We start from the raw sequence: 20234 nt of genomic DNA, 5'->3' as shown, positions 1-20234 counted from the left end.
AACCTTTCCTGAATTCTCTCCTCCTCCTCCTCCTCCTCCTCCTCCTCCTCCTCCTCCTCCTCCTCCTCCTCCTAAAACAAAGGGAATATTTGTTTTCTTCTTAGCCTTGCTCCCTTTGGCATGAGAGAGAGAGAGAGTGAGAGAGAGAGAGAGAGGAATGGTAGTGGTGGAGATACTGATGGAAATGTTTCAGATAGCGGTGATTCTCTCTCTCTCTCTCTCTCTCTCTCTCTCTCTCTCTCTCTCTCTCTCTCTCGCTCGTGTCCCGGTTCTTTCGCCCCTTATTTTGTCGTTCTCTCCTTTTCTCTTTCCCTTCCCTTCCTCCCTTTCCTTCTCTTCCCTTCCCTTCATCTTCCCTTCCTCCCCCTTTCCAACCTCCTCCTCCCTTCCCTTAGCTTTCAATCTCCCTTTTCTCCCTTCCCTTCCTTTTCCTTCCCTTCCCTTCCCTTCCCTTCCCTTCCTTTTTCCTTCTCTTCCCTTCCCTTCATCTTCCCTTCCTCTCAGTTTCCAATCTTCTTCTCCCTTTTCTTAGCTTTCAATTTTCCTTTTCTTCCCTTCCCTTCCCTTCAATTCCCTTCCCTTCCCTTCCTTTTTCCTTTCCTTCCCATCCCTTCATCTTCCCTTCCTCTCAGTTTCCAATCTTCTTCTCCCTTCCCTTATCTTTCAATTTCCCTTTTCTTCCCTTCCCTTCTCTTCCCTTCCCTTCCCTTCCTTTTTCCTTTCCTTCCCATCCCTTCATCTTCCCTTCCTCTCAGTTTCCAATCTTCTTCTCCCTTCCCTTATCTTTCAATTTCCCTTTTCTTCCTTCCCTTCCTTTCTCTTCCCTTCCCTTCCCTTCATAATTTCTTCCTCTCCCTTTTCAGTTACCTTTCCCTTCCATTAGCTTTCAATCTCCCTTTTCTCCCTTCCCTTTCCTTCCCTTCATTTTCCCTTCCTCTCTCTTTCCAACCTCCTCCCTTCCCTTAGCTTTCAATCTCCCTTTTCTCCCTTCCCTTCCTTTTCCTAACCTTCCCTTCCCTTTCCTTCTCTTTCCCTTCTCTTCCTCCCTTTCCTTCCCTTCCCTTCCCTTCCCTTTCCTTCCCTTCATCTTCCCTTCCTCTCCCTTTCCAACCTCCTTCTCCCTTCTCTTTGCTTTCAATCTCCATTTTCTCCCTTCCCTTCCCTCCCCTCCCCTCCCCTCCCCTCCCCTTCACTCCCCTTCCCTTTCCTTCCCTTCCCTTCCCTTCCCTTCCCTTCACGCCCCTTCCCTTCCCTTCCCTTCACGCCCCTTCTCTTCCAATCCCCTTTCTGTATCTTATATTAATCTCCCTTTCTCCCCCCCCCCGTCCCTTCCTTCCTCTCCCCACTCCCTCCCTTCTTCTCTCTCTCCCTCCCTTCCTCTCCCTATCTAGCGGTTCAAGGTCATCCAAAACGTGAACCTGGAGTAGCGTGACGTAACACACACACACACACACACACACACACACACACACACACACACACACACACACACACACACACACACACACACACACACAAGTCACGCGAACAGATGTGTGTGTGTGTGTGTGTGGGTGGAGAGAGAGAGAGAGAGAGAGAGAGAGAGAGAGAGAGAGAGAGAGAGAAACAGGACCAAATTTATTTTCTCACAGTGTGGGATATTGAGAGAGAGAGAGAGAGAGAGAGAGAGAGAGAGAGAGAGAGAGAGAGAGAGATAAAGAACCTGTCGTCTGCATTGATTTATTTGTGATTTTCACACACACACACACACACACACACACACACACACACACACACACACACACAGGAAAGAGAATAGAATGAAAAGGAAAAAGTGGAGGAAAAGGGAGGAGAGAGGAAGGGGAAGAGAAGAAGGAGGGAAGGGAATGGAAGAGAAAGAAAAGGAAAAGAGAAGAGGAGGGGAAAAGGAGGAGAAGGGAAGGAAAGAAGTGAAGGAAACGGGAGGGAAGGGAAGAGGAAGGGGAGGGAAGGGGAGGGGAAGGGGAGGGAAGGGGAAGAGGAAGAGGAAGGGGAATTTCCAGACCATAATCAATACTTGGTTGGGGACGAAGAGGAGGAGGAGGAGGAGGAGGAGGAGCAGAAGGAGGAGGAGGAGGAGGAGGGTGAGAGGAGGAGGAGGAGGAGGAAGGGAAGGAAGAAGAGGAGGAGGAAAATGTATATATGTTATTCTACCTGAAACACACACACACACACACACACACAGTCAGTTTCCCCTCCCTTCCCCTCCATTCCTCCCTTCCTTAATCTCCCTTTTTCTTCTCCCTTCCCCAAAATAGGTCCTTACATCATTATCTCCCTCTTCTCCCTTTTTCTCTCTCCCTTCTCTTCCCTCCCTTATTTTGTATCTTCTCTCCCCTTTTCCTCCCTTTCTCCCCCTCTCCCTTTCTGACTCCCTTCGTTTCCCTTCCCTTCCTTTCTCATTCCTTTCCCTCTTCTTCCTTCTTCCCCTTTCTTCCTTCCTTCCCTCCTCTTCCCTCCTTCCTCTCTTCCTCCCTTTTCTTCCTCCTCCTCCTCCTCTTCCTCCTCTTCCTCTCTCTCTCTCTCTCTCTCTCTCTCTCTCTCTCTCTCTCTCTCTCTCTCTCTCTCTCTCTCTCTCTCTCTCTCTCTCTCTCTCTCTCTCTCTCTCTCTCTCTCTCTCTCTCTCTCTCAGTCGTTCCTCTTTTTTTCCCCTCCTTTTACGTCCTCTCCTCCTCCTCCTCCTCCTCCTCCTCCTCCTCCTTCTCCTCCTTCTTCTCCTTTTCCTCCTCCTTCTTCTCCTCCTCCTCCTCCTCCTCCTCTTGAAGCACACGAAGCCACTGCAAGTCTGGCTGTAAAAAAAGTAAAAAAAAGAATAAAGAAAAACAAAGAAAAGAAATATAAAAAGAAAAATTAAAGTGCAAGACGCCGGGAGTAACATTACCTTGGAATAGCTCGTTGGAGGGACCTCTACTAGGATATACAGTGACGTTTTGCAGGAGGTGAATGGGTACAAGAGAGGCCGAGAGGGATGCTGATTGGACCAGAAAATGACCTGATGTGACTGGAGTTGACCTTGTAACGAGTCCCCTACAAGTCAAGAGTCCCCCCTTCTATTCGTGACCCTTCAGAAAAGTCCCCTTCAAAACAGCCCCTTTCCTCTCAAACGTCGAATTCGTGGGAAATGAAAAGGAGGTGAAGGAAGGGAAGAAGAGAAAGGGTTAAGGGGAAGTAAAAAGGAAAGGGAGGCAATTCTTTCTCCTCACCCTCCCTACTCTCTCCCTTGTCTCTCCCTTCTCCCTTCCTCTCCTTTCCTATTCTTTCTCCTCACCCTCCCTACTCTCCCTTTTCTCTCCCTTCTCCCTTCCTTCCTCTCTTCCTCTCCTTTTCTATTCTCTCCTCACCCTCCCTACTCCCTTTTTTTTCCTCCCCTTCCTCTCTCCATCTTTCCCTACTCTCCCTTTTTCCTCCCTTCTCCCTTCCTTCCTCTCTTCCTCTTCTTTTCTACTCTCTCCTCACCCTCCCTACTCTCCCTTTTTTTTCCTCCCTCCCCTTCCTCTCTCTATCCCTCCCTACTCTCCCTTTTCCCTTCCTTCCTCTCTTCCTCTCCTTTTCTACCCTCTCCTCACCCTCCCTACTCCCTTTTCTCTTCCTCTCTCCCCTTCCTCCACTCCTTCCTTGCTCTTCCTTACGTCACATATCATTAACCACGAGACCAATATCCATGAAGTAGTATTCGGCGATAGAAATGTTTATATAAGTCAGTGATATCATGACCGTTTATATATAGCGAGAGGAGTGAGTGTTGAACGTTCTCGCACGCACAAACGCACACACAAGTGATTTACCAGGCTCCAAAGGTCATTGAACTTGTTAATCTCGAAAGCAGGGAGACTCGTATAATGGGACTTCCAGCTTACTGTGGCCTGCTTCTCCGTGCTTCCATGTTTCCTTCCTCTGTTCCCCGCCCCCTCTTTATTATCAGTGGTCTTATGCTTCCCCTTCCTTCCCCTCACTCACGCCCTTTGTCTCTCTCTCTCTCTCTCTCTCTCTCTCTCTCTCTCTCTCTCTCTCTCTCTCTCTCTCAGCCGTGTCCTCATTCTGTCCTCTCTTTCCTTCCCCTTTTTTTCTTCTTTTTCTTCCTCCTCCTCCTTCTCCTCCTCCTCCTTTGTTCTCCTTCCCCATTTCCATACGTCCCATTTCCCTCCTTTCCCATACTTTCCCCTCACTTGCCTCCTCCTCCTCCTCCTCCTCTTCTTCTTCTACTTCTTTTTCTTCCTTCTTTTCAAATTCTCCTTTTCCTCCTTTAATTTATCTTCCTCTTCTCTTCTACCTCCTCCATTTTCTCTCTCCCTCCTCCTCCTCCTCCTCCTCCTCGTATCGTCCCTTTAACCTTTCCTTCCTCCCTTCCCCTCCCTCCTCCCTCTCTCCCTCCCTTTCTGACGTCATAGTTACCTCACACCAATCCCCGGGAGGAGGAGGAGGAGGAGGAAGAGAAGGAGGAGGAAGAGGAGGAGGAAGTGGTGACGTTGGAGAGGGAAGGAAGCAATTGAGGAGGAGGGCTTTGGAGAGAGAGAGAGAGAGAGAGAGAGAGAGAGAGAGAGAGAGAGAGAGAGAGAGAGAGAGAGAGTTTCAAGGACAAAAGATAATAGATAAGAAGAAGGAAGAGGAGGAAGACGATAAGGAGGGGGAGGAGGAAGAAGAGGAGGAGGAGGAGGAGGAGAACGTCGTAAAAATAGCAGAATAATGAGGAGGAGGAAGAGGAGGAGGAGGAGAAGGAGGAGGAGAATCGAAGTGGAAGGAGGAGAAAAGGAGGAGGAGGAGGAAGAAGAAGAGGAGGACCAATCTGAGAGAGAAAACGAATAAAAGAAGAGAGAGAGAGAGAGAGAGAGAGAGAGAGAGAGAGAGAGAGAGAGAGAGAGAGAGAGAGAGACTGGGATATTGGTAACACTGGCTGAGGTAAGAGAGGTTGGCAACTGTGCTTGGAGAGAAAATACACTACTTGGTAACTGAGGAGGTTGGGCAGGAGGAGGAGGAGGAAGAAGAGGAGGAGGAGGAGGAGGATGGAGAAGAAACAGGATGAGGTTCAGAAGGTGGAGGAAAATGGGGAAGAAGGGAGAGGAAGAGGAAGAGAGATGGGGAGGAAGGGGAGGGAAGGGGAGGAGGAAGGGGAGGAAGTATTGGGGATGGTTAGTGAAGGGGATTGTGGGGTTTCCTGGAGGAGAAATTACCCCTCCTCCTTCTCCTCCTCCTCCTCCTCCTCCTCTTCCTCCTCCTCTACCATCACCATCTCACCTTAGCACTCTCTCTCTCTCTCTCTCTCTCTCTCTCTCTCTCTTGGATGGCTGCCATGGTGGTGGAGTTGAAAAAAGCCAACCACCTCCACCACCACCACCTCCTCTCCACCACCTCCTCCACCTCCTAACCACACACACTTGCAGCAATCATCACCACCACCACCACCACCACCACCACTATCTCTAGGAAGGCAAACACCACCACCATCACCACCACCACCATCACATACCTGTTGCACACACACACACACACACACACACACACAGACTCGCACTCACCACCACCTCAGTCCGTCATTCCCCGTGGTGGTGATGGTGGTGCTGCTCGGCTCATCACCAGTATCACCAGTTCATACAGTGGCGTTACCGGTGCCCGTGGTGTTGTGGGGACGCCTGTGAGTGGTGGTGATGACTGTGTGGTGATGGTGATGACTGTGGTGCTAACTCGTTCATCACCCTTATTAAAAACCTCATTCCTTCACCTCCATGGCTTGCGAATTTGGTGTTGATGTGGTGGTGATTGTGTGGTGATGGCGCAGTTGTGGTGTCTGTGGTGGTGATGATTCTGAAGTGGTGATGACTGTGGTGCTAACTCGTTCATCACCCTTATTAAAAACCTCATTCCTTCACCTCCATGGCTTGCGAATTTGGTGTTGATGTGGTGGTGATTGTGTGGTGATGACGCAGTTGTGGTGTCTGTGGTGGTGACTTTAAGAAATGGTGATGATTCTTAAGTGGTGTCCGTGGTGGTGATTGTGGCAGTGGTGATGATTCTGAAGTGGTGATGATAGAGGTGATGAATCTAACAAGCTTCACTAACTCAACACCGGCCTTCCTCAGTGGTGATAGTGGTGGTGGTGGTGGTGGTGACACATAAGAGTGGTGATGAAACTACTGTCATCACCAACCCCCTCTCACTCCCCCCCCCCAGCACGTGACCCCCACCAGCCCCAGGTCAGGTCAAAGACAGAGACTTGACCTGTTTATCATGTGGTCACGTAGAGGAGGGAGAGGCCGGGGCAGGGGAGAGGGATGTTTATTGGACCAGAAAGTGACCTGATGTGACCTGAGCTGACCTTGAAACGCGTCCCCTACAAGTCAGCACCCCCGCCAATTGCCCCCTTCCTTTTGTGCCCCTTCAAAATAGCCCCCTTCAAAACACTCCCCTTCCTTTCTAAACCCCTTCAAAACAGTCCCCTTCCTTTCTAATCCCCTTCAAAACACTCCCCTTCCTTTCTAATCCCCTTCAAAACACTCCCCTTCCTTTCTAATCCCCTTCAAAACACTCCCCTTCCTTTCAAATCCTTCAAAACACTCCCTTCCTTTCTAATCCCCTTCAAAACACTCCCTTCCTTTCTAATCCCTTCAAAACAATCCTTCCTTTCTAATCCCCTTCAAAACACTCCTTCCTTTCTAATCCCTTCAAAACACTCCCTTCCTTTCTAATCCCCTTCAAAACACTCCCCTTCCTTTCTAATCCCCTTCAAAACAATCCCTTTCCTTTCTAATCCCTTCAAAACACTCCCCTTCCTTTCTAATCCCCTTCAAAACACTCCCCTTCCTTTCTAATCCCCTTCAAAACACTCCCCTTCCTTTCTAATCCCCTTCAAAACACTCCCCTTCCTTTCTAATCCCCTTCAAAACACTCCCCTTCCTTTCTAATCCCCTTCAAAACACTCCCCTTCCTTTCTAATCCCCTTCAAAACAGTCCCCTTCCTTTCTAATCCCCTTCAAAACAATCCCCTTACTTTCTAATCCCCTTCAAAACACTCCTTCCTTTCTAATCCCTTCAAACACTCCCTTCCTTTCTAATCCCCTTCAAAACACTCCCCTTCCTTTCTAATCCCCTTCAAAACAGTCCCCTTCCTTTCTAATCCCCTTCAAAACACTCCCCTTCCTTTCTAATCCCCTTCAAAACAATCCCCTTAAAAACACTCCCCTTCCTTTCTAATCCCCTTAAAAACACTCCCCTTCCTTTCTAATCCCCTTCAAAACAATCCCTTTCCTTTCTAATCCCCTTCAAAACAGTCCCCTTCCTTTCTAATCCCCTTCAAAACAGTCCCCTTCCTTTCTAATCCCCTTCCTTTCTAATCCCTTCAAAACAGTCCCCTTCCTTTCTAATCCCCTTCAAAACAGTCCCCTTCCTTTCGAATCCCTTCAAAACAGTCCCTTCCTTTCTAATCCCTTCAAAACACTCCCCTTTCTTTCTAATCCCCTTCAAAACACTCCCCTTCCTTTCTAATCCCCTTCAAAACAATCCCTTTCCTTTCTAATCCCCTTCAAAACAATCCCTTTCCTTTCTAATCCCCTTCAAAACACTCCCCTTCCTTTCTAATCCCCTTCAAAACAGTCCCCTTCCTTTCTAATCCCCTTCAAAACAGTCCCCTTCCTTTCTAATCCCCTTCAAAACAGTCTCCTTCCTTTCTAATCCCTTTCAAAACAGTCTCCTTCCTTTCTAATCCCTTTCAAAACAGTCCCCTTCCTTTCTAATCCCCTTCCTTTCTAATCCCCTTCAAAACAGTCTCCTTCCTTTCTAATCCCCTTCCTTTCTAATCCCCTTCAAAACAGTCCCCTTCCTTTCTAATCCCCTTCAAAACAGTCCCCTTCCTTTCTAATCCCTTCAAAACAGTCCCCTTCCTTTCTAATCCCCTTCAAAACAGTCCCCTTCCTTTCTAATCCCCTTCAAAACAGTCCCCTTCCTCTCTAATCCCCTTCAAAACACTCCCCTTCCTCTCTAATCCCCTTCAAAACACTCCCCTTCCTTTCTAATCCCCTTCAAAACACTCCCCTTCCTTTCTAATCCCCTTCAAAACACTCCCCTTCCTTTCTAATCCCTTCAAAACAGTCCAAACACTTCATTTTAGTTCCCCTTCAAAAGTTCCCATAAATAGTGTCCCTTTCCTTCCTTGCCCCATCAAATCAGTTCCCTTCACTCCACGGCTCCTTAAAAAACATAGTCCCCTTCATTCTAAGGCCCCTTCATTTTACTTCCCTTCAAAAGTTCCCTTCAATAGTGGCCCTTTCAAATCAGTTCCCTTCATTCCACGGCTCCTTGAAAAACATAGTCCCCTTCATTCTAAGCCCCCTTCATTTTACTTCCCTTCAAAAGTTCCCTTCATTCCACGGCTCCTTGAAAAACATAGTCCCCTTCATTCTAAGCCCCCTTCATTTTACTTCCCATCAAGCCACCCCCCTTCACTCATTGCCCCATCAACCCTCCCCAATAAAGTTAACCAAATTCCCTTCAATTCAGACTCCCTTCAACCTACATTCCCTTCAAATTACCCCCATCAACTCACTCCCCCCCTTAAAAAGTACCCATCACCTCCCCTTCAAGACCACACCCTTTAAGTCCCCCCCACCTTCAAGCCCCCTCCACCCCTCCTAGTCTCCCCCCTCCACCCCTTCCTTCCTCTCCCCTCCACCCCTTCCTTCCTCCCCCTCCACCCCTTCCTCCCCTCCCCCCACTTTGCCCTACTAACCATGGCCTGACGTTAGCTCCCCCTGTCACCCCCCCCAACCAGTCCCCTCCCCTCCCCCCCCCTCCCCACGCCAACCACCCCTCGCATCCTTTCCCCCCTGTCATTTTCCACCTGTTCACCCTCTCCCCTCCCCTCCCCTTGCCAACTCTCTACTTCCCTCCCCTTCTGTCAAATCCTCCTTTCCATTCCCTTCCCCCGTCAGCCAGTCCCCCCCTCCTCCCTCCCTTCCCCTGTCAATTCCTCCTCCCCTGTCATTTCCTCCCTCCCCTCTGTCAACCCCCATTATCCAACCCCTTTCCCCGTCAGTTCCCCTCCAAAACCAGTACCCCTCCCCTTCCCTCCCCCGGCATGGGCACAGCCACGTCCCATACACCTGGCGAAGAGAGTTACCTGCCCGTGAGGTGTGTGCGCGCTGGGGTCACCTGGGGGAGAAGCCTCTACAGGTGGTGCGTGTCCTGGTGCACCCCCCGCCCCCCACGCCCCCCCACGCCACCCCCGGCCTCCCCTTCTCCCCTGGAACTGAAATCCCCTCCCTCCTCCAAATCCTCTACCCCCACGCCCCCCTCCCCGGCTCCCTCCTCCCCCTCCTCCTCCCCCGAGCTGTCCCGACCCCTCCTCCTCCAGCCCCCCCTTGCGTCTGAGGAGGAGGCCGAAGACGTAGAGGAAGAGGAAGAAGAGGAGGACAAGGAGGAAGAGGAAGAGGAGGAGGAGGAGGAGGAGGAAGACGTGAAGGAAAGTCTCATTAAAGAAAAGGAGGAAGAGAATGAGACGATTGAAATGAAATGGTACTGTTTGTTTGTTTGTTTGTTTGTATGTTTGTGTGTTTGTGAAAGGGGGAGGGGGTGAGGGGGTGGAATTGGGGGAGGGGAGGTGTGTGTGTGTGTGTGTGTGTGTGTGTGTGTGTGTGTGTGTTTTCTGAGTCATCTGAGAGAAAGTTCGACCTAATGGAAGCCAGCTCTCTCTCTCTCTCTCTCTCTCTCTCTCGGGAAACCTTCTTAAAGGGTGACCTTGACCGTGTGTGTGTGTGTGTGTGTGTGTTGTCTGGCCTGTCTCTTTTGTCTTTTTGTGTATGTCTGTCTGTATGTGTATTTCTGTCTGTCGGTCTGTATGTATGTATGTATGTGTGTATGTATTTACCTGATATGCCGCAAAGTATCTACGCTCGTTGGGTCTCGTCAGTCTAAATCAATCAAACTTACTATTCAGCCTATTGAATTTTTTATACAATGATCTTTTTGTCCAACTTAATCTCTTATTCATTGCGTCTATTGGGAAAGCTGAATTTGTTTATATATTTTTAAACATTTCTTTTTTTACGTCTTTGGAACATTTGATCTCGTATTCTTTGGCGCTTTCGACTCACAACCATTATTTACAAGGACCACAAAGGAGATTAGTCGGGTTCTCACGAGTGGTTTTGGTGTTCACGATGCAGAAGCCTTGTCAAACTATCACTGGGCTCATAACACTACCCATGGAAATGTTAACACAACCTCTACCAAAGCCTTGTCAAACTATCACTGGGCTCATAACACTACCCATGGAAATGTTAACACAACCTCTACCAAAGCCTTGTCAAACTATCACTGGGCTCATAACACTACCCATGGAAATATTAACACAACCTCTACCAAAGCCTTGTCAAACTATCACTGGGCTCATAACACTACCCATGGAAATATTAACACAACCTCTACCAAAGCCTTGTCAAACTATCACTGGGCTCATAACACTACCCATGGAAACACTAACACAACCTCTACCAAAGCCTTGTCAAACTATCACCAGGCTCATAACACTACCCATGGAAACACTAATACAACCTCTACCAAAGCCTTGTCAAACTATCACTGGGCTCATAACGCTACCCACGAAAACATTAACACAACCTCTACCAAAGCCTTGTCAAACTATCACCAGGCTCATAACACTACCCATGGAAACACTAACACAACCTCTACCAAAGCCTTGTCAAACTATCACCAGGCTCATAACACTACCCATGGAAACACTAACACAACCTCTACCAAAGCCTTGTCAAACTATCACCAGGCTCATAACACTACCCATGGAAACACTAACACAACCTCTACCAAAGCCTTGTCAAACTATCACCAGGCTCATAACACTACCCATGGAAACACTAACACAACCTCTACCAAAGCCTTGTCAAACTATCACCAGGCTCATAACACTACCCATGGAAACACTAACACAACCTCTACCAAAGTACCAAGTGTGGGTGGGTGAGCCCCCAAATGTTGGAGGATATAGGCCTAAGTGTTTTCAACTTCCTTTTATCCTCTCATGTCCTCTTCATAGGTTCATCTCATACAAATACCTTAATCAGTATGTTCTACTTTTTGTATTGCCCTGAACTCTGCAATCATGTCACCTCTCTCTCTCTCTCAAACACTACTTTTCCAATCTTTTCTTGTACATTAAATCTGTCAGCCAATATGTGTGTGTGTGTGTGTGTGTGTGTGTGTGTGTGTGTGTGTGTGTGTGTGTGTGTGTGTGTGTGTCCATTCAGTACAATTCCATCACGTTCTTCTCCTTTCAATACTAATAAATTTTGCAAAACACACACACACACACACACACACACACACACACACACACACACACACACACACACACATCCCGAACTATATTTCTTAGAACTTTCAGAGAGAGAGAGAGAGAGAGAGAGAGAGAGAGAGAGAGAGAGAGAGAGAGAGAGAGAGAGAGAGAGAAAAGGATGTTTGCAATACACCTCAGCCTCCGTGTGTGTGTGTGTGTGTGTGTGTGTGTGTGTGTGTGTGTGTTTGCTTCGAGGACACAAACGGGTGGCATTTGAGAGAGAGAGAGAGAGAGAGAGAGAGAGAGAGAGAGAGAGAGAGAGAGAGAGAGAGAGAGAGAGAGAGAGAGAGAAAGAGGATTTTAAAGGTCAGATGTGTGCAAGTAATTATGAATAAGCAAGAGTATACGACCTCCTCCTCCTCCTCCTCCTCCTCCTCCTCCTCCTCTTCAAACGGTGACACACTTGGCAGGGGAAAACAGGGAAGGGCTGGCAGGTTCTCTCTCTCTCTCTCTCTCTCTCTCTCTCTCTCTCTCTCTCTCTCTCTCTCTCTCTCTCTCTCTTCTTTCCCTCCCCTTTCTTCCCCTTCCTTGACATGTCCTCATTATTTTCCTCCCATTATTTGTCCTCCTCCTCCTCCTCCTCCTCCTCCTCCTCCTCCTCCTCTTCCTCTTCGCCTTTCACTTGTCCTCCTTTCATCTCATTAAGTGCATTGATAATAATAATAATAATAATAATAATAATAATAATAATAATAATAATAATAATAATGGTAGTAGTAGTAGTAGTAGTAACAGTTGTAATAGTAGTAGTAGTAATAGTAGTAGTAATGAATGACACTACTACTACTACTACTACTACTACTACTACTACTACCACTAAAAAAAAAAAATAATACATAAACACACATAAGAAGATGCTGACGCGTGTTTGTTGAGAGAGAGAGAGAGAGAGAGAGAGAGAGAGAGAGAGAGAGAGAGAGAGAGAGAGAGAGAGAGAGAGAGAGAGAGAGAGACTGCGCAACTCTGGATAATGGAGATGAGTTTTATTTGTTATATTTTTGATACCCACAATGCCCCCTCCTCCCCCTCCTCCTCCTCCTCCAATTACGTCAAAGGAGAGAGATAGATAGTGAGAACTTTTCCTACCCCCCACCTCTCTCTCTCTCTCTCTCTCTCTCTCTCTCTCTCTCTCTCTCTCTCTCTCTCTCTCTCTCTCTCTCTCTCTCTCTCTCTCTCTCTCTCTCTCTCTCTACGTAATATAATGGGAGATGAGTGGAGGAAAGAGGAGGGGGAGGTGGAGGAGGAGGAGGAGGAGGAGGAGGAGGAGGAGGAGGAGGATTACTCAAGAAGGTTACTAAGAACTTGAGAAAACTAGGTTTAAGAAAAAGGAGGAGGAGGAGGAGGAGGACGTTAGGAAAGGGCCGTGTATTTTCTTGGACTAGAAATGGCTTTTAATTTTCAGTATCCAGGAGAGAGAGAGAGAGAGAGAGAGAGAGAGAGAGAGAGAGAGAGAGAGAGAGAGAGAGAGAGAGAGAGAGAGAGAGAGAGAGGTGGGAGGTGAGGGGGGCTGGGCGGGGCTGGGGGGGGGGGGGGTCGTTACATGTGGGTTGGTTACTGACGCGTGATTGTGGTTTTGTAACATTGTATCCACACCAGTTCGGTTTTTTCTAGATGTGGAATACGGGCCTGGGGTGGGTAGCAAAAAGATGGAATGTGGAGGGAGGAGGGAAGGGTGGACAGGAAGCTGAAGGGTGGAATAACAGCTAAAAAGTGGAGGGAAGGAGGGAGAGTGGAAGGGGAACTGATGAAGTGGAGGGAGGAAGAGTGGATGGAAAGCTAGAGAGTGGAGGGAGGAGGGAAGGGTGGAATAACAGCTAAAAAGTGGAGGGGAGGAGGGAGAGTGGAAGGGGAACTGTTTAAGTGGAGGGAGGAAGAGTGGATGGAAAGCTAGAGAGTGGAGGGAGGAGGGAAGGGTGGAATAACAGCTAAAAAGTGGAGGGAAGGAGGGAGAGTGGAAGGGGAACTGATTAAGTGGAGGGAGGAAGAGTGGATGGAAAGCTAGAGAGTGGAGGGAGGAGGGAAGGGTGGACGGGAAGCAGAAAAGTGGAAGAACAGGAGGGAGGGTGATTAAGTGGAGGGAGGAAGGGTGGAAGGAGGGAAGGGTGGACGGGAAGCTGAAGAGTGGAAGAACAGGAGGGAGGGAAGGGTGGACGGGAAGCAGAAAAGTGGAAGAACAGGAGGGAGGGTGATAAGTGGAGGGAGGAAGGAAGAACAGGAGGGAGGGTGATAAGTGGAGGGAGGAAGGGTGGAAGGAGGGAAGGGTGGACGGGAAGCTGAAGAGTGGAAGAAGAGCGAAAAAGTGGAGGGAGGGAAGGAGGGTAAGTGGAAGGGAAGCTGAAAAAGTGGAGGAAAGAAGAGTTAGAGAGAGAAAGGAGGGTGGAGGGAAAGCTAAAGGGAGGGAATGTGGATGGAGGAAAAGCAGGAAGGTGGAGGGAGGAAGAGAGGGATATAAAGTGGAGGAATGTGGAGAAAAAGTTGAAGGACTGAGAAAGTGTGAAAGAAAATTGAGAGAGAGAGAGAGAGAGAGAGAGAGAGAGAGAGAGAGAGAGAGAGAGAGAGAGAGAGAGAGAGAGAGAGAGAGATTTTGGGTTATTCGTAGATTTTAAACAACTAGAAAAAAATACAAGAAAAATAGATAAAAAGCCTTGGATTTATTTTATTTACGTTTATTTATTTATTTGTTTATTTTTTCTTTATTCTTTTTTTTTAAGGAGAAAACGAGAACAGTTATTTTGTTGTTTATTATGATTTCTCTTCTCGTTTGTTTGTGTGTTAGTTTGTTCGTCATCCTCCAGGGCTGATAGAATGAGTCATAATAACACTTAATGGGTCTTTTTGTGACGTCACACACACACACACACACACACACACACACACACACACACACACACACACACACACACACACACCTTATTGTTCTGCTATTCGTCTTGTTCTTCTTTTTCTTCTTCTTCTTCTTCTTCTTTTTCTTCTTCTTCTTCTTCTTCTTCGTTGTCGTCGTTGTCTTTTCTTTCTTCTTCTTCTTCTTCTTCTTTTTCTTCTTCTTCTTCACCATCATCACCATCTTATTATTATTACCATCATCATTATTTCTTCTATTATCATCATCATTATCAACATTCCTTAGCCTTTGATCATTCTCCTTCAATAAACAACAACACCAATACGGGACATAAACGCGACCACTACACGTATTCGCCAGGTAATTGGGGGCCGTGTTTACCTGGCGCCTCGTGATCTTCCAGGCTTAATTAGGCGCGCAGGTATACAGGTGTCGGTGGCTTGTCTCGGATTTCTTTGTCAATTTTTTTTTTCTTACGTTGACTTAATTATTTTTATTTTTTTAATTTTTTTTATTACGTTGACTTAATTATTTTTATTTTTTTAACTTTTTTATTACGTTGACTTAATTATTATTATTTTTTTTTTATTACGTTGACTTAATTATTTTTATTTTTTTAATTTTTTTATTACGTTGACTTAATTATTTTTATTTTTTTAATTTTTTTATTACGTTGACTTAATTATTTTTATTTTTTTAACTTTTTTTATTACGTTGACTTAATTATTTTTATTTTTTTATTTTTTTTATTACGTTGACTTAATTATTTTTATTCTTTATTTTTTTTCTTACGTTAACTTCCTTTCTTCCCCTCTCTTATTTTTCACGTTCTTTTCCTTACTTTCATTATTTATTTCTCCATTTTATCCTTCATTTTTTTCTTTTTCCTTCGTTTCTATTCTTCCTTACTTCCTTCCTTCTTTCCTTCCATTCCTTTCCCTTCCTTCCTTTCTTTTCTTCCGTCTTTTTTGCCGTCCTTTCTACCTTCCATCTTTCCTTCCTTCCATCCTTTTTCTCTTCCTTCCTTTTTTCCTTTCCTTTTCCTTCCTTCCTTCCTCCTTCCTTCTTCCTTCCTTTCTTCCTTACTTTTTCTTTCTTTCTTATATATATTCATGTGTAACGTATGTATCTAGGTATTTAGGTATTATTATTACTATTATTACTACTACTACTACTACTACTACTACTACTACTACTACTACTACTACTACTACTACTATTCTAATCGTTTTAATAATGAAGATAATAAAAAAATAATAATAATAACCTTTTCTAATCACTATTGAGGTCACAAAGGGATTATCTGACTATTTTAAAGTTATTTTGTTGTTGAGGGATTAAATCTGTTTGTCTCTCTCTCGTGATGCTGTGTGTCCTTTTGTGTGTGTGTGTGTGTGTGTGTGTTTACGTGATTGGACTTGACATCCTAATTCTTTTGCGTCAGTGCGTGCGTGTGTGTCATTCCGTGTGTGTGTGTGTGTGTGTGTGTGTGTGTGAATTTCTGTATGTATGTGTATATGTATGTGTGTTATGTAAGTCAGTAAGTACGAGGGGAGGGGAGGAGGGGAGAGGGAGGAGTCAGAAGAGGAAGAGATAGAGGGGAGAGGGAGGAGGAAGGGAGAGAGAGAAATAGAGGTGGGGAGAGGAGAAGGGAAGTGGATGGAAGAAAGAGGGAAGTGGAGGAATGGAGGAAGGAAGAGAAAGGGGAGGAGGAGGAATAGATGTTGAAGGGAAGAGAATAGATTTGAGGAAGGGGAGGAGGAGGAGGAGGAGGAGGAATAGATGTTGAAGGGAAGAGAATAGATTTGAGGAAGGGGAGGAGGTAGTGAAGTTAGAGAGAAGGGGAGGAGGAGGAGGAGGAATAGATGTTGAAGGGAAGAGAATAGATTTGAGGAAGGGGAGGAGGAGGAGGAGGAATAGATGTTGAAGGGAAGAGAATAGATTTGAGGAAGGGGAGGAGGGAGTTGAGTTAGAGAGAAGGGGAGGAAGGAAGAGAGAGAAAGGGGATTAGAGGGAGCAATAAGGTGGGGGAGAAGAGAGATGGAAGGGGAGGAGATAGAAGAGTTAGCGGGAGGGTGGAAGGGATTAAAGGGGAGGAGGAAGAGAGATGGGGAGGGAAGGGGAAATGGAGGAGGAGGGAGGAGAGGAGGAAGGGGAGGGACAAAAAGTATGGAAGAAAGAGACTGGGGAGAAGGAACAAAGGAACAGACGGGGAGAAGAGAGGAAGAGGGAGAAAGGGGAGGAGAGAGAGAAGAATATACATAGAAGGAAGAAAAGGAGTGGAGGGGAGAAGGAATGGGAGATAGTGGGGGAGAACATGGGTGAAAGGGTTCAGTTGGGGAGGAGGGAAGATGGGAGTGGGGAGGGAAGAGGAGATTGAGAGGGGGAAAGGGGAGCTAAGGGTGAGGGAGCGAATAATGATAGGAGGAGGAGGAGGAGGAGGAGGAGGTGGGGAGAAGGGGAGGTAACGAATGGCCCTGAGCTGTAGGGGAGGAGAGGGGAGGGAGGGGAGATGGGGTGTAGTTGGGGAGACACGGACAGACAGACATATGGGGAGAGGGGAGAGGGGAAGAGGGGAAGGAAGGGGAGTGGGGAGAAACAGGTGATGGGGAGGAGAGGAGGGGATATAGACAGCTTTGAGACCTTGGGGAATTGGGAGGAGGAGGAGGAGGGGGAGGAAGGGGATAAGGGAGGAGGAGGAGGAGGAGTGGGGGGGTAGTAGCATCATTGCGGTGTGTGTGTGTGTGTGTGTGTGTGTGTGTGTGTGTGCGCCAGTGGTGTGTGTGATCTCCCCGCAGCAACACGTTCGCTCATCGATGGTCGCCGGGTTGCCTCGCTTCCCCAGGTGCTGCGTGTGTTTGTGCGTGTGTTTGTGCGTGTGTTGCGTGCGTGGCGAGGATCAGAGGAAGGCATCAGTGTTGGACGCATTAGTTTTGATTTCTTGTGGATGTGCGTGTGAAGGGGGGGGGGGAGGGTGACGTGTGGTGACGTGTGTGTGTCGTGGTGATGGGATTTGTGGCAGGTGTTGGTGCTGTGTGGCGTGTGTTAGTGCCGGCATGCAGTGTGTGTGTGTGTGTGTGTGTGTGTGTGTGTGTGTGTGTGTGTGTGTGTGTGTGTGTGTGTGTGTGTGTGTTGCACTGTTACTAAGCGTGTGTTCCTTCTGTTCCAGGTGCGGTCATGGCGGCGTGGTGGGCGGGGTGGGCGGCGCGGGCGGCGGCAGCGTAACGGGGACCGGGTGGCGCGCCGGCCCCAAGGCGGGGGGCGGTGCGGGCGGTGCGGGCGGCCCCGGGTCGCCGCCTGCCATGTCCAAGGGCCGTCCGCGAGGAACCTCGAGCCCCGCGGCGGCGAGCGGCGGCGGCCTGTCCCCCGTGGCCGCGTCCTCCCCCGCTGCCATGAACGGTGAGCGCCGCGCGCCCCTGGAGGTGGCGGCGCCCGTCTCCCGCCGCCAGGTGCGCACGTCGGCCACCTTCACCTCGAGCATCAAGGGCCTGCTGCAGCGCGAGGAGGCGGCGGCAGGCGGCGGCGGCGGCGTGCTCTCGTCCCTCCGCCGCTCGCTGCCCCGCTCCCGATCCACGCCAGGACACGAAGGGCGCCCAGCCCCCGTGCCCGAGGACTCCACCACCACCACACCTACCACCACCTCCACGCCCGTGCCTCGCCGCGCCGTGGCCGGCCCACCGCGGCTCCCCGGCGGCCCTTCGCGGGGGCGCCGCCCCCTGGCCAGCATGGCGTCCAAGCGGCGCTCCGTCATCCTGGAGGAGGACAAGGAGGCACTCAACGGCGAGGACGCCCACGCCACCACCACCACCACCACAATCACCACCACCACGCCCCCCGCCGCGGGCCCTGTGCGGCGGCTGTCTCCGCGGCCGCGGCGCTCCCAGAGCGTGCAGGAGGAGCGGCACTCCGCGGCGCGTGACGCCCTACCGCGGCAGCACAGCGCCGAGGAGCAGCATGAGGGTCAGCACCGCGCTGGGCTGGGGCCGGGGCCGAGGCAGCCCCAGGACGGCCCGCAGCCCGCGGCGCCGCGGGAGGGCGAAGACCGCACGCGCGAGGCCGCCACGCTGACGGAGAAGGAGAAGGTGGAGGGCGAGCGTGACGAAAAGGACAAGGACGAGCGCGAGGAGGAGGAAGACCGGCGCGCGCCCCTGGAGGAGGAGGAGGCGGAGGAGGCCGTGGACAAGTCCCCGGACGGCCGCTTCCTCAAGTTCGACCACGAGATCGGCCGCGGCTCCTTCAAGACCGTCTACCGCGGCCTGGACACCGACACCGGCGTGGACGTGGCCTGGTGCGAGCTGCTGGTGAGTACCAGGCACACACACACACACACACACACTGTAAGCCACATCAGGAAGATAGATAGAGAGAGAGAGAGAGAGAGAGAGAGAGAGAGAGAGAGAGAGAGAGAGAGAGAGAGAGAGAGAGAGAGAGAGACATAACAAGCCGTCACGTGCGGTTCAGGTGATAGGAAATTATCGCTGTCATGGTGGAGGAAGAAAGGAGGAAGAAAGGAGGAGGAGGAAAATGAAAGGGGAGATGCTTACTTCCTGATGGGGACGAGGAAGAAAAAGTGGAGGAGAGGAAGAGGAAGAAAAGGAGGAGGAGGAGAGGGGGGTAGGGGGGTAGGCTAGACAGGTGAGCAGACGCACCTGTAAATGGCTTAACTAGGCACACCCCCCTCTTTCCTCCCCCCTCCCCCCCTCCTTTCCTCCATATGTTCTCTCCTTCGACTTCATTTATATACGTAACGAGAGAGAGAGAGAGAGAGAGAGAGAGAGAGAGAGAGAGAGAGAGAGAGAGAGAGAGAGAGAGAGTCTGTGTGTGTGTGTGTGTGTGTGAGAGAGAGAGAGAGAGAGAGAGAGAGAGAGAGAGAGAGAGAGAGAGAGAGAGAGAGAGAGAGAGAGAGAGAGAGAGAGAGAGAGAGAGAGAGAGAGAGAGAGAGAGAGAAAAGTATATCAGGAAGGTAAGAAGAGAAGGAAGAAGAGGAAGAAGAGGAGGATGAGGAGGAGAAGGAAGGGAATGAAAGGAAGAGGAAAAAAAAGTAAAAGTAAATTGGGGCACCGTGAAATTCGAGAGAGAGAGAGAGAGAGAGAGAGAGAGAGAGAGAGAGAGAGAGAGAGAGAGAGAGAGAGAGAGAGAGAGAGAGAGAGAGAGAGAGAGAGAGAGAGATGAGTCATAGGGTTTGTGGGGTGGAGGGGGAGGAACGGGAGAACAGGTAATATATCAGAGGGGAAGGGAAGGTAAGATGAGACAAGTTAAGGAAAGGGGAATAGTAAGGTAAAGGAAGGGAAGGGAAGAGAAGAGAGAGGAAGGAAATGGAGGAGAAGGGTAAAGGAAGGGAAGAGAAGGGTAACTAAGCGAAGGGAAGAGAAAGGAAGGGTTAAGGAAGGGAAGGGAAGAGAGAGGAATGGAAGTGAAGGGAAGAGAAAGAAAGGGAATGGAAGTGAAGGGAAGGGAAGAGAAAGAAAGTGAAGGGAAGTGAAGGTAAGGGAAGGGAAAGGAAGGAAGGGAAGGTTATGGGAAGGAAGAGAAGGGAAACGAAAAGAGAAAGGAAGAGAAAAGTAGGGAAGGAGAGGAATATATGAACAAGATAATTAAGGTTAGACGAGAAAGGAGGAAGAGAGAGAGAGAGAGAGAGAGAGAGAGAGAGAGAGAGAGAGAGAGAGAGAGAGAGAGAGAGAGAGAGAGAGAGAGAGAGAGAGAGAGAGAGAGAGAGAGAGAGAGAGAGAGAGAGAGGAGGAAGAAAAAAAGAAGGAAGGATAAGAAATGAAGGTAGGAATGATGAGAGAGAGAGAGAGAGAGAGAGAGAGAGAGAGAGAGAGAGAGAGAGAGAGAGAGAGAGAGAGAGAGAGAGAGAGAGAGAGAGAGAGAGAGAGAGAGGCGGGTGAAAGTGGGTGAATGGGCCATTGATGACCTCGCCGTGTGTGGGGGACCCGTGACTCACCCAACGAGGACTGACTGGGTGACTGACTGACTGACTGGTATGGGTGACTGACTGACTGACTGGTATGGGTGACTGACTGACTGACTGGTATG

At 49.0% G+C, this 20234-nt stretch overlaps 1 protein-coding gene and 1 long non-coding RNA gene across 22 annotated transcripts in view; both read left to right on the top strand.

Annotated features, from left to right (window-relative positions):
* LOC126983627 (serine/threonine-protein kinase WNK1-like) overlaps positions 1–20234 on the top strand; it is a 167535-nt gene that overhangs the window by 69157 nt on the left and 78144 nt on the right. For 13 of the 21 annotated variants that reach the window (XM_050836479.1, XM_050836498.1, XM_050836480.1 and 10 more), the window contains exons 1-2: positions 9071–9519; positions 17368–18499. In XM_050836479.1, coding sequence (XP_050692436.1) covers positions 9083–9519; positions 17368–18499 — 1569 coding nt within the window. In that variant the 5' untranslated portion in view covers positions 9071–9082. Of the gene's footprint in view, positions 1–5549; positions 5648–9070; positions 9520–16913; positions 17044–17367; positions 18500–20234 lie in introns of those variants that run through there. The other 8 variants (XM_050836489.1, XM_050836487.1, XM_050836495.1 and 5 more) reach the window with 3 other exon arrangements.
* On the top strand, positions 5654–6260 carry LOC126983633 (uncharacterized). Its single transcript, XR_007736066.1, has 2 exons — positions 5654–5825; positions 6046–6260. It is a non-coding gene; the product is annotated as an uncharacterized LOC126983633 (long non-coding RNA).

The sequence above is a fragment of the Eriocheir sinensis genome, chromosome 54 (genome assembly GCF_024679095.1).
Source record: "Eriocheir sinensis breed Jianghai 21 chromosome 54, ASM2467909v1, whole genome shotgun sequence".
Lineage (NCBI taxonomy): Eukaryota > Metazoa > Arthropoda > Malacostraca > Decapoda > Varunidae > Eriocheir > Eriocheir sinensis.
This window is presented reverse-complemented; position numbering and strand designations above follow the sequence as displayed.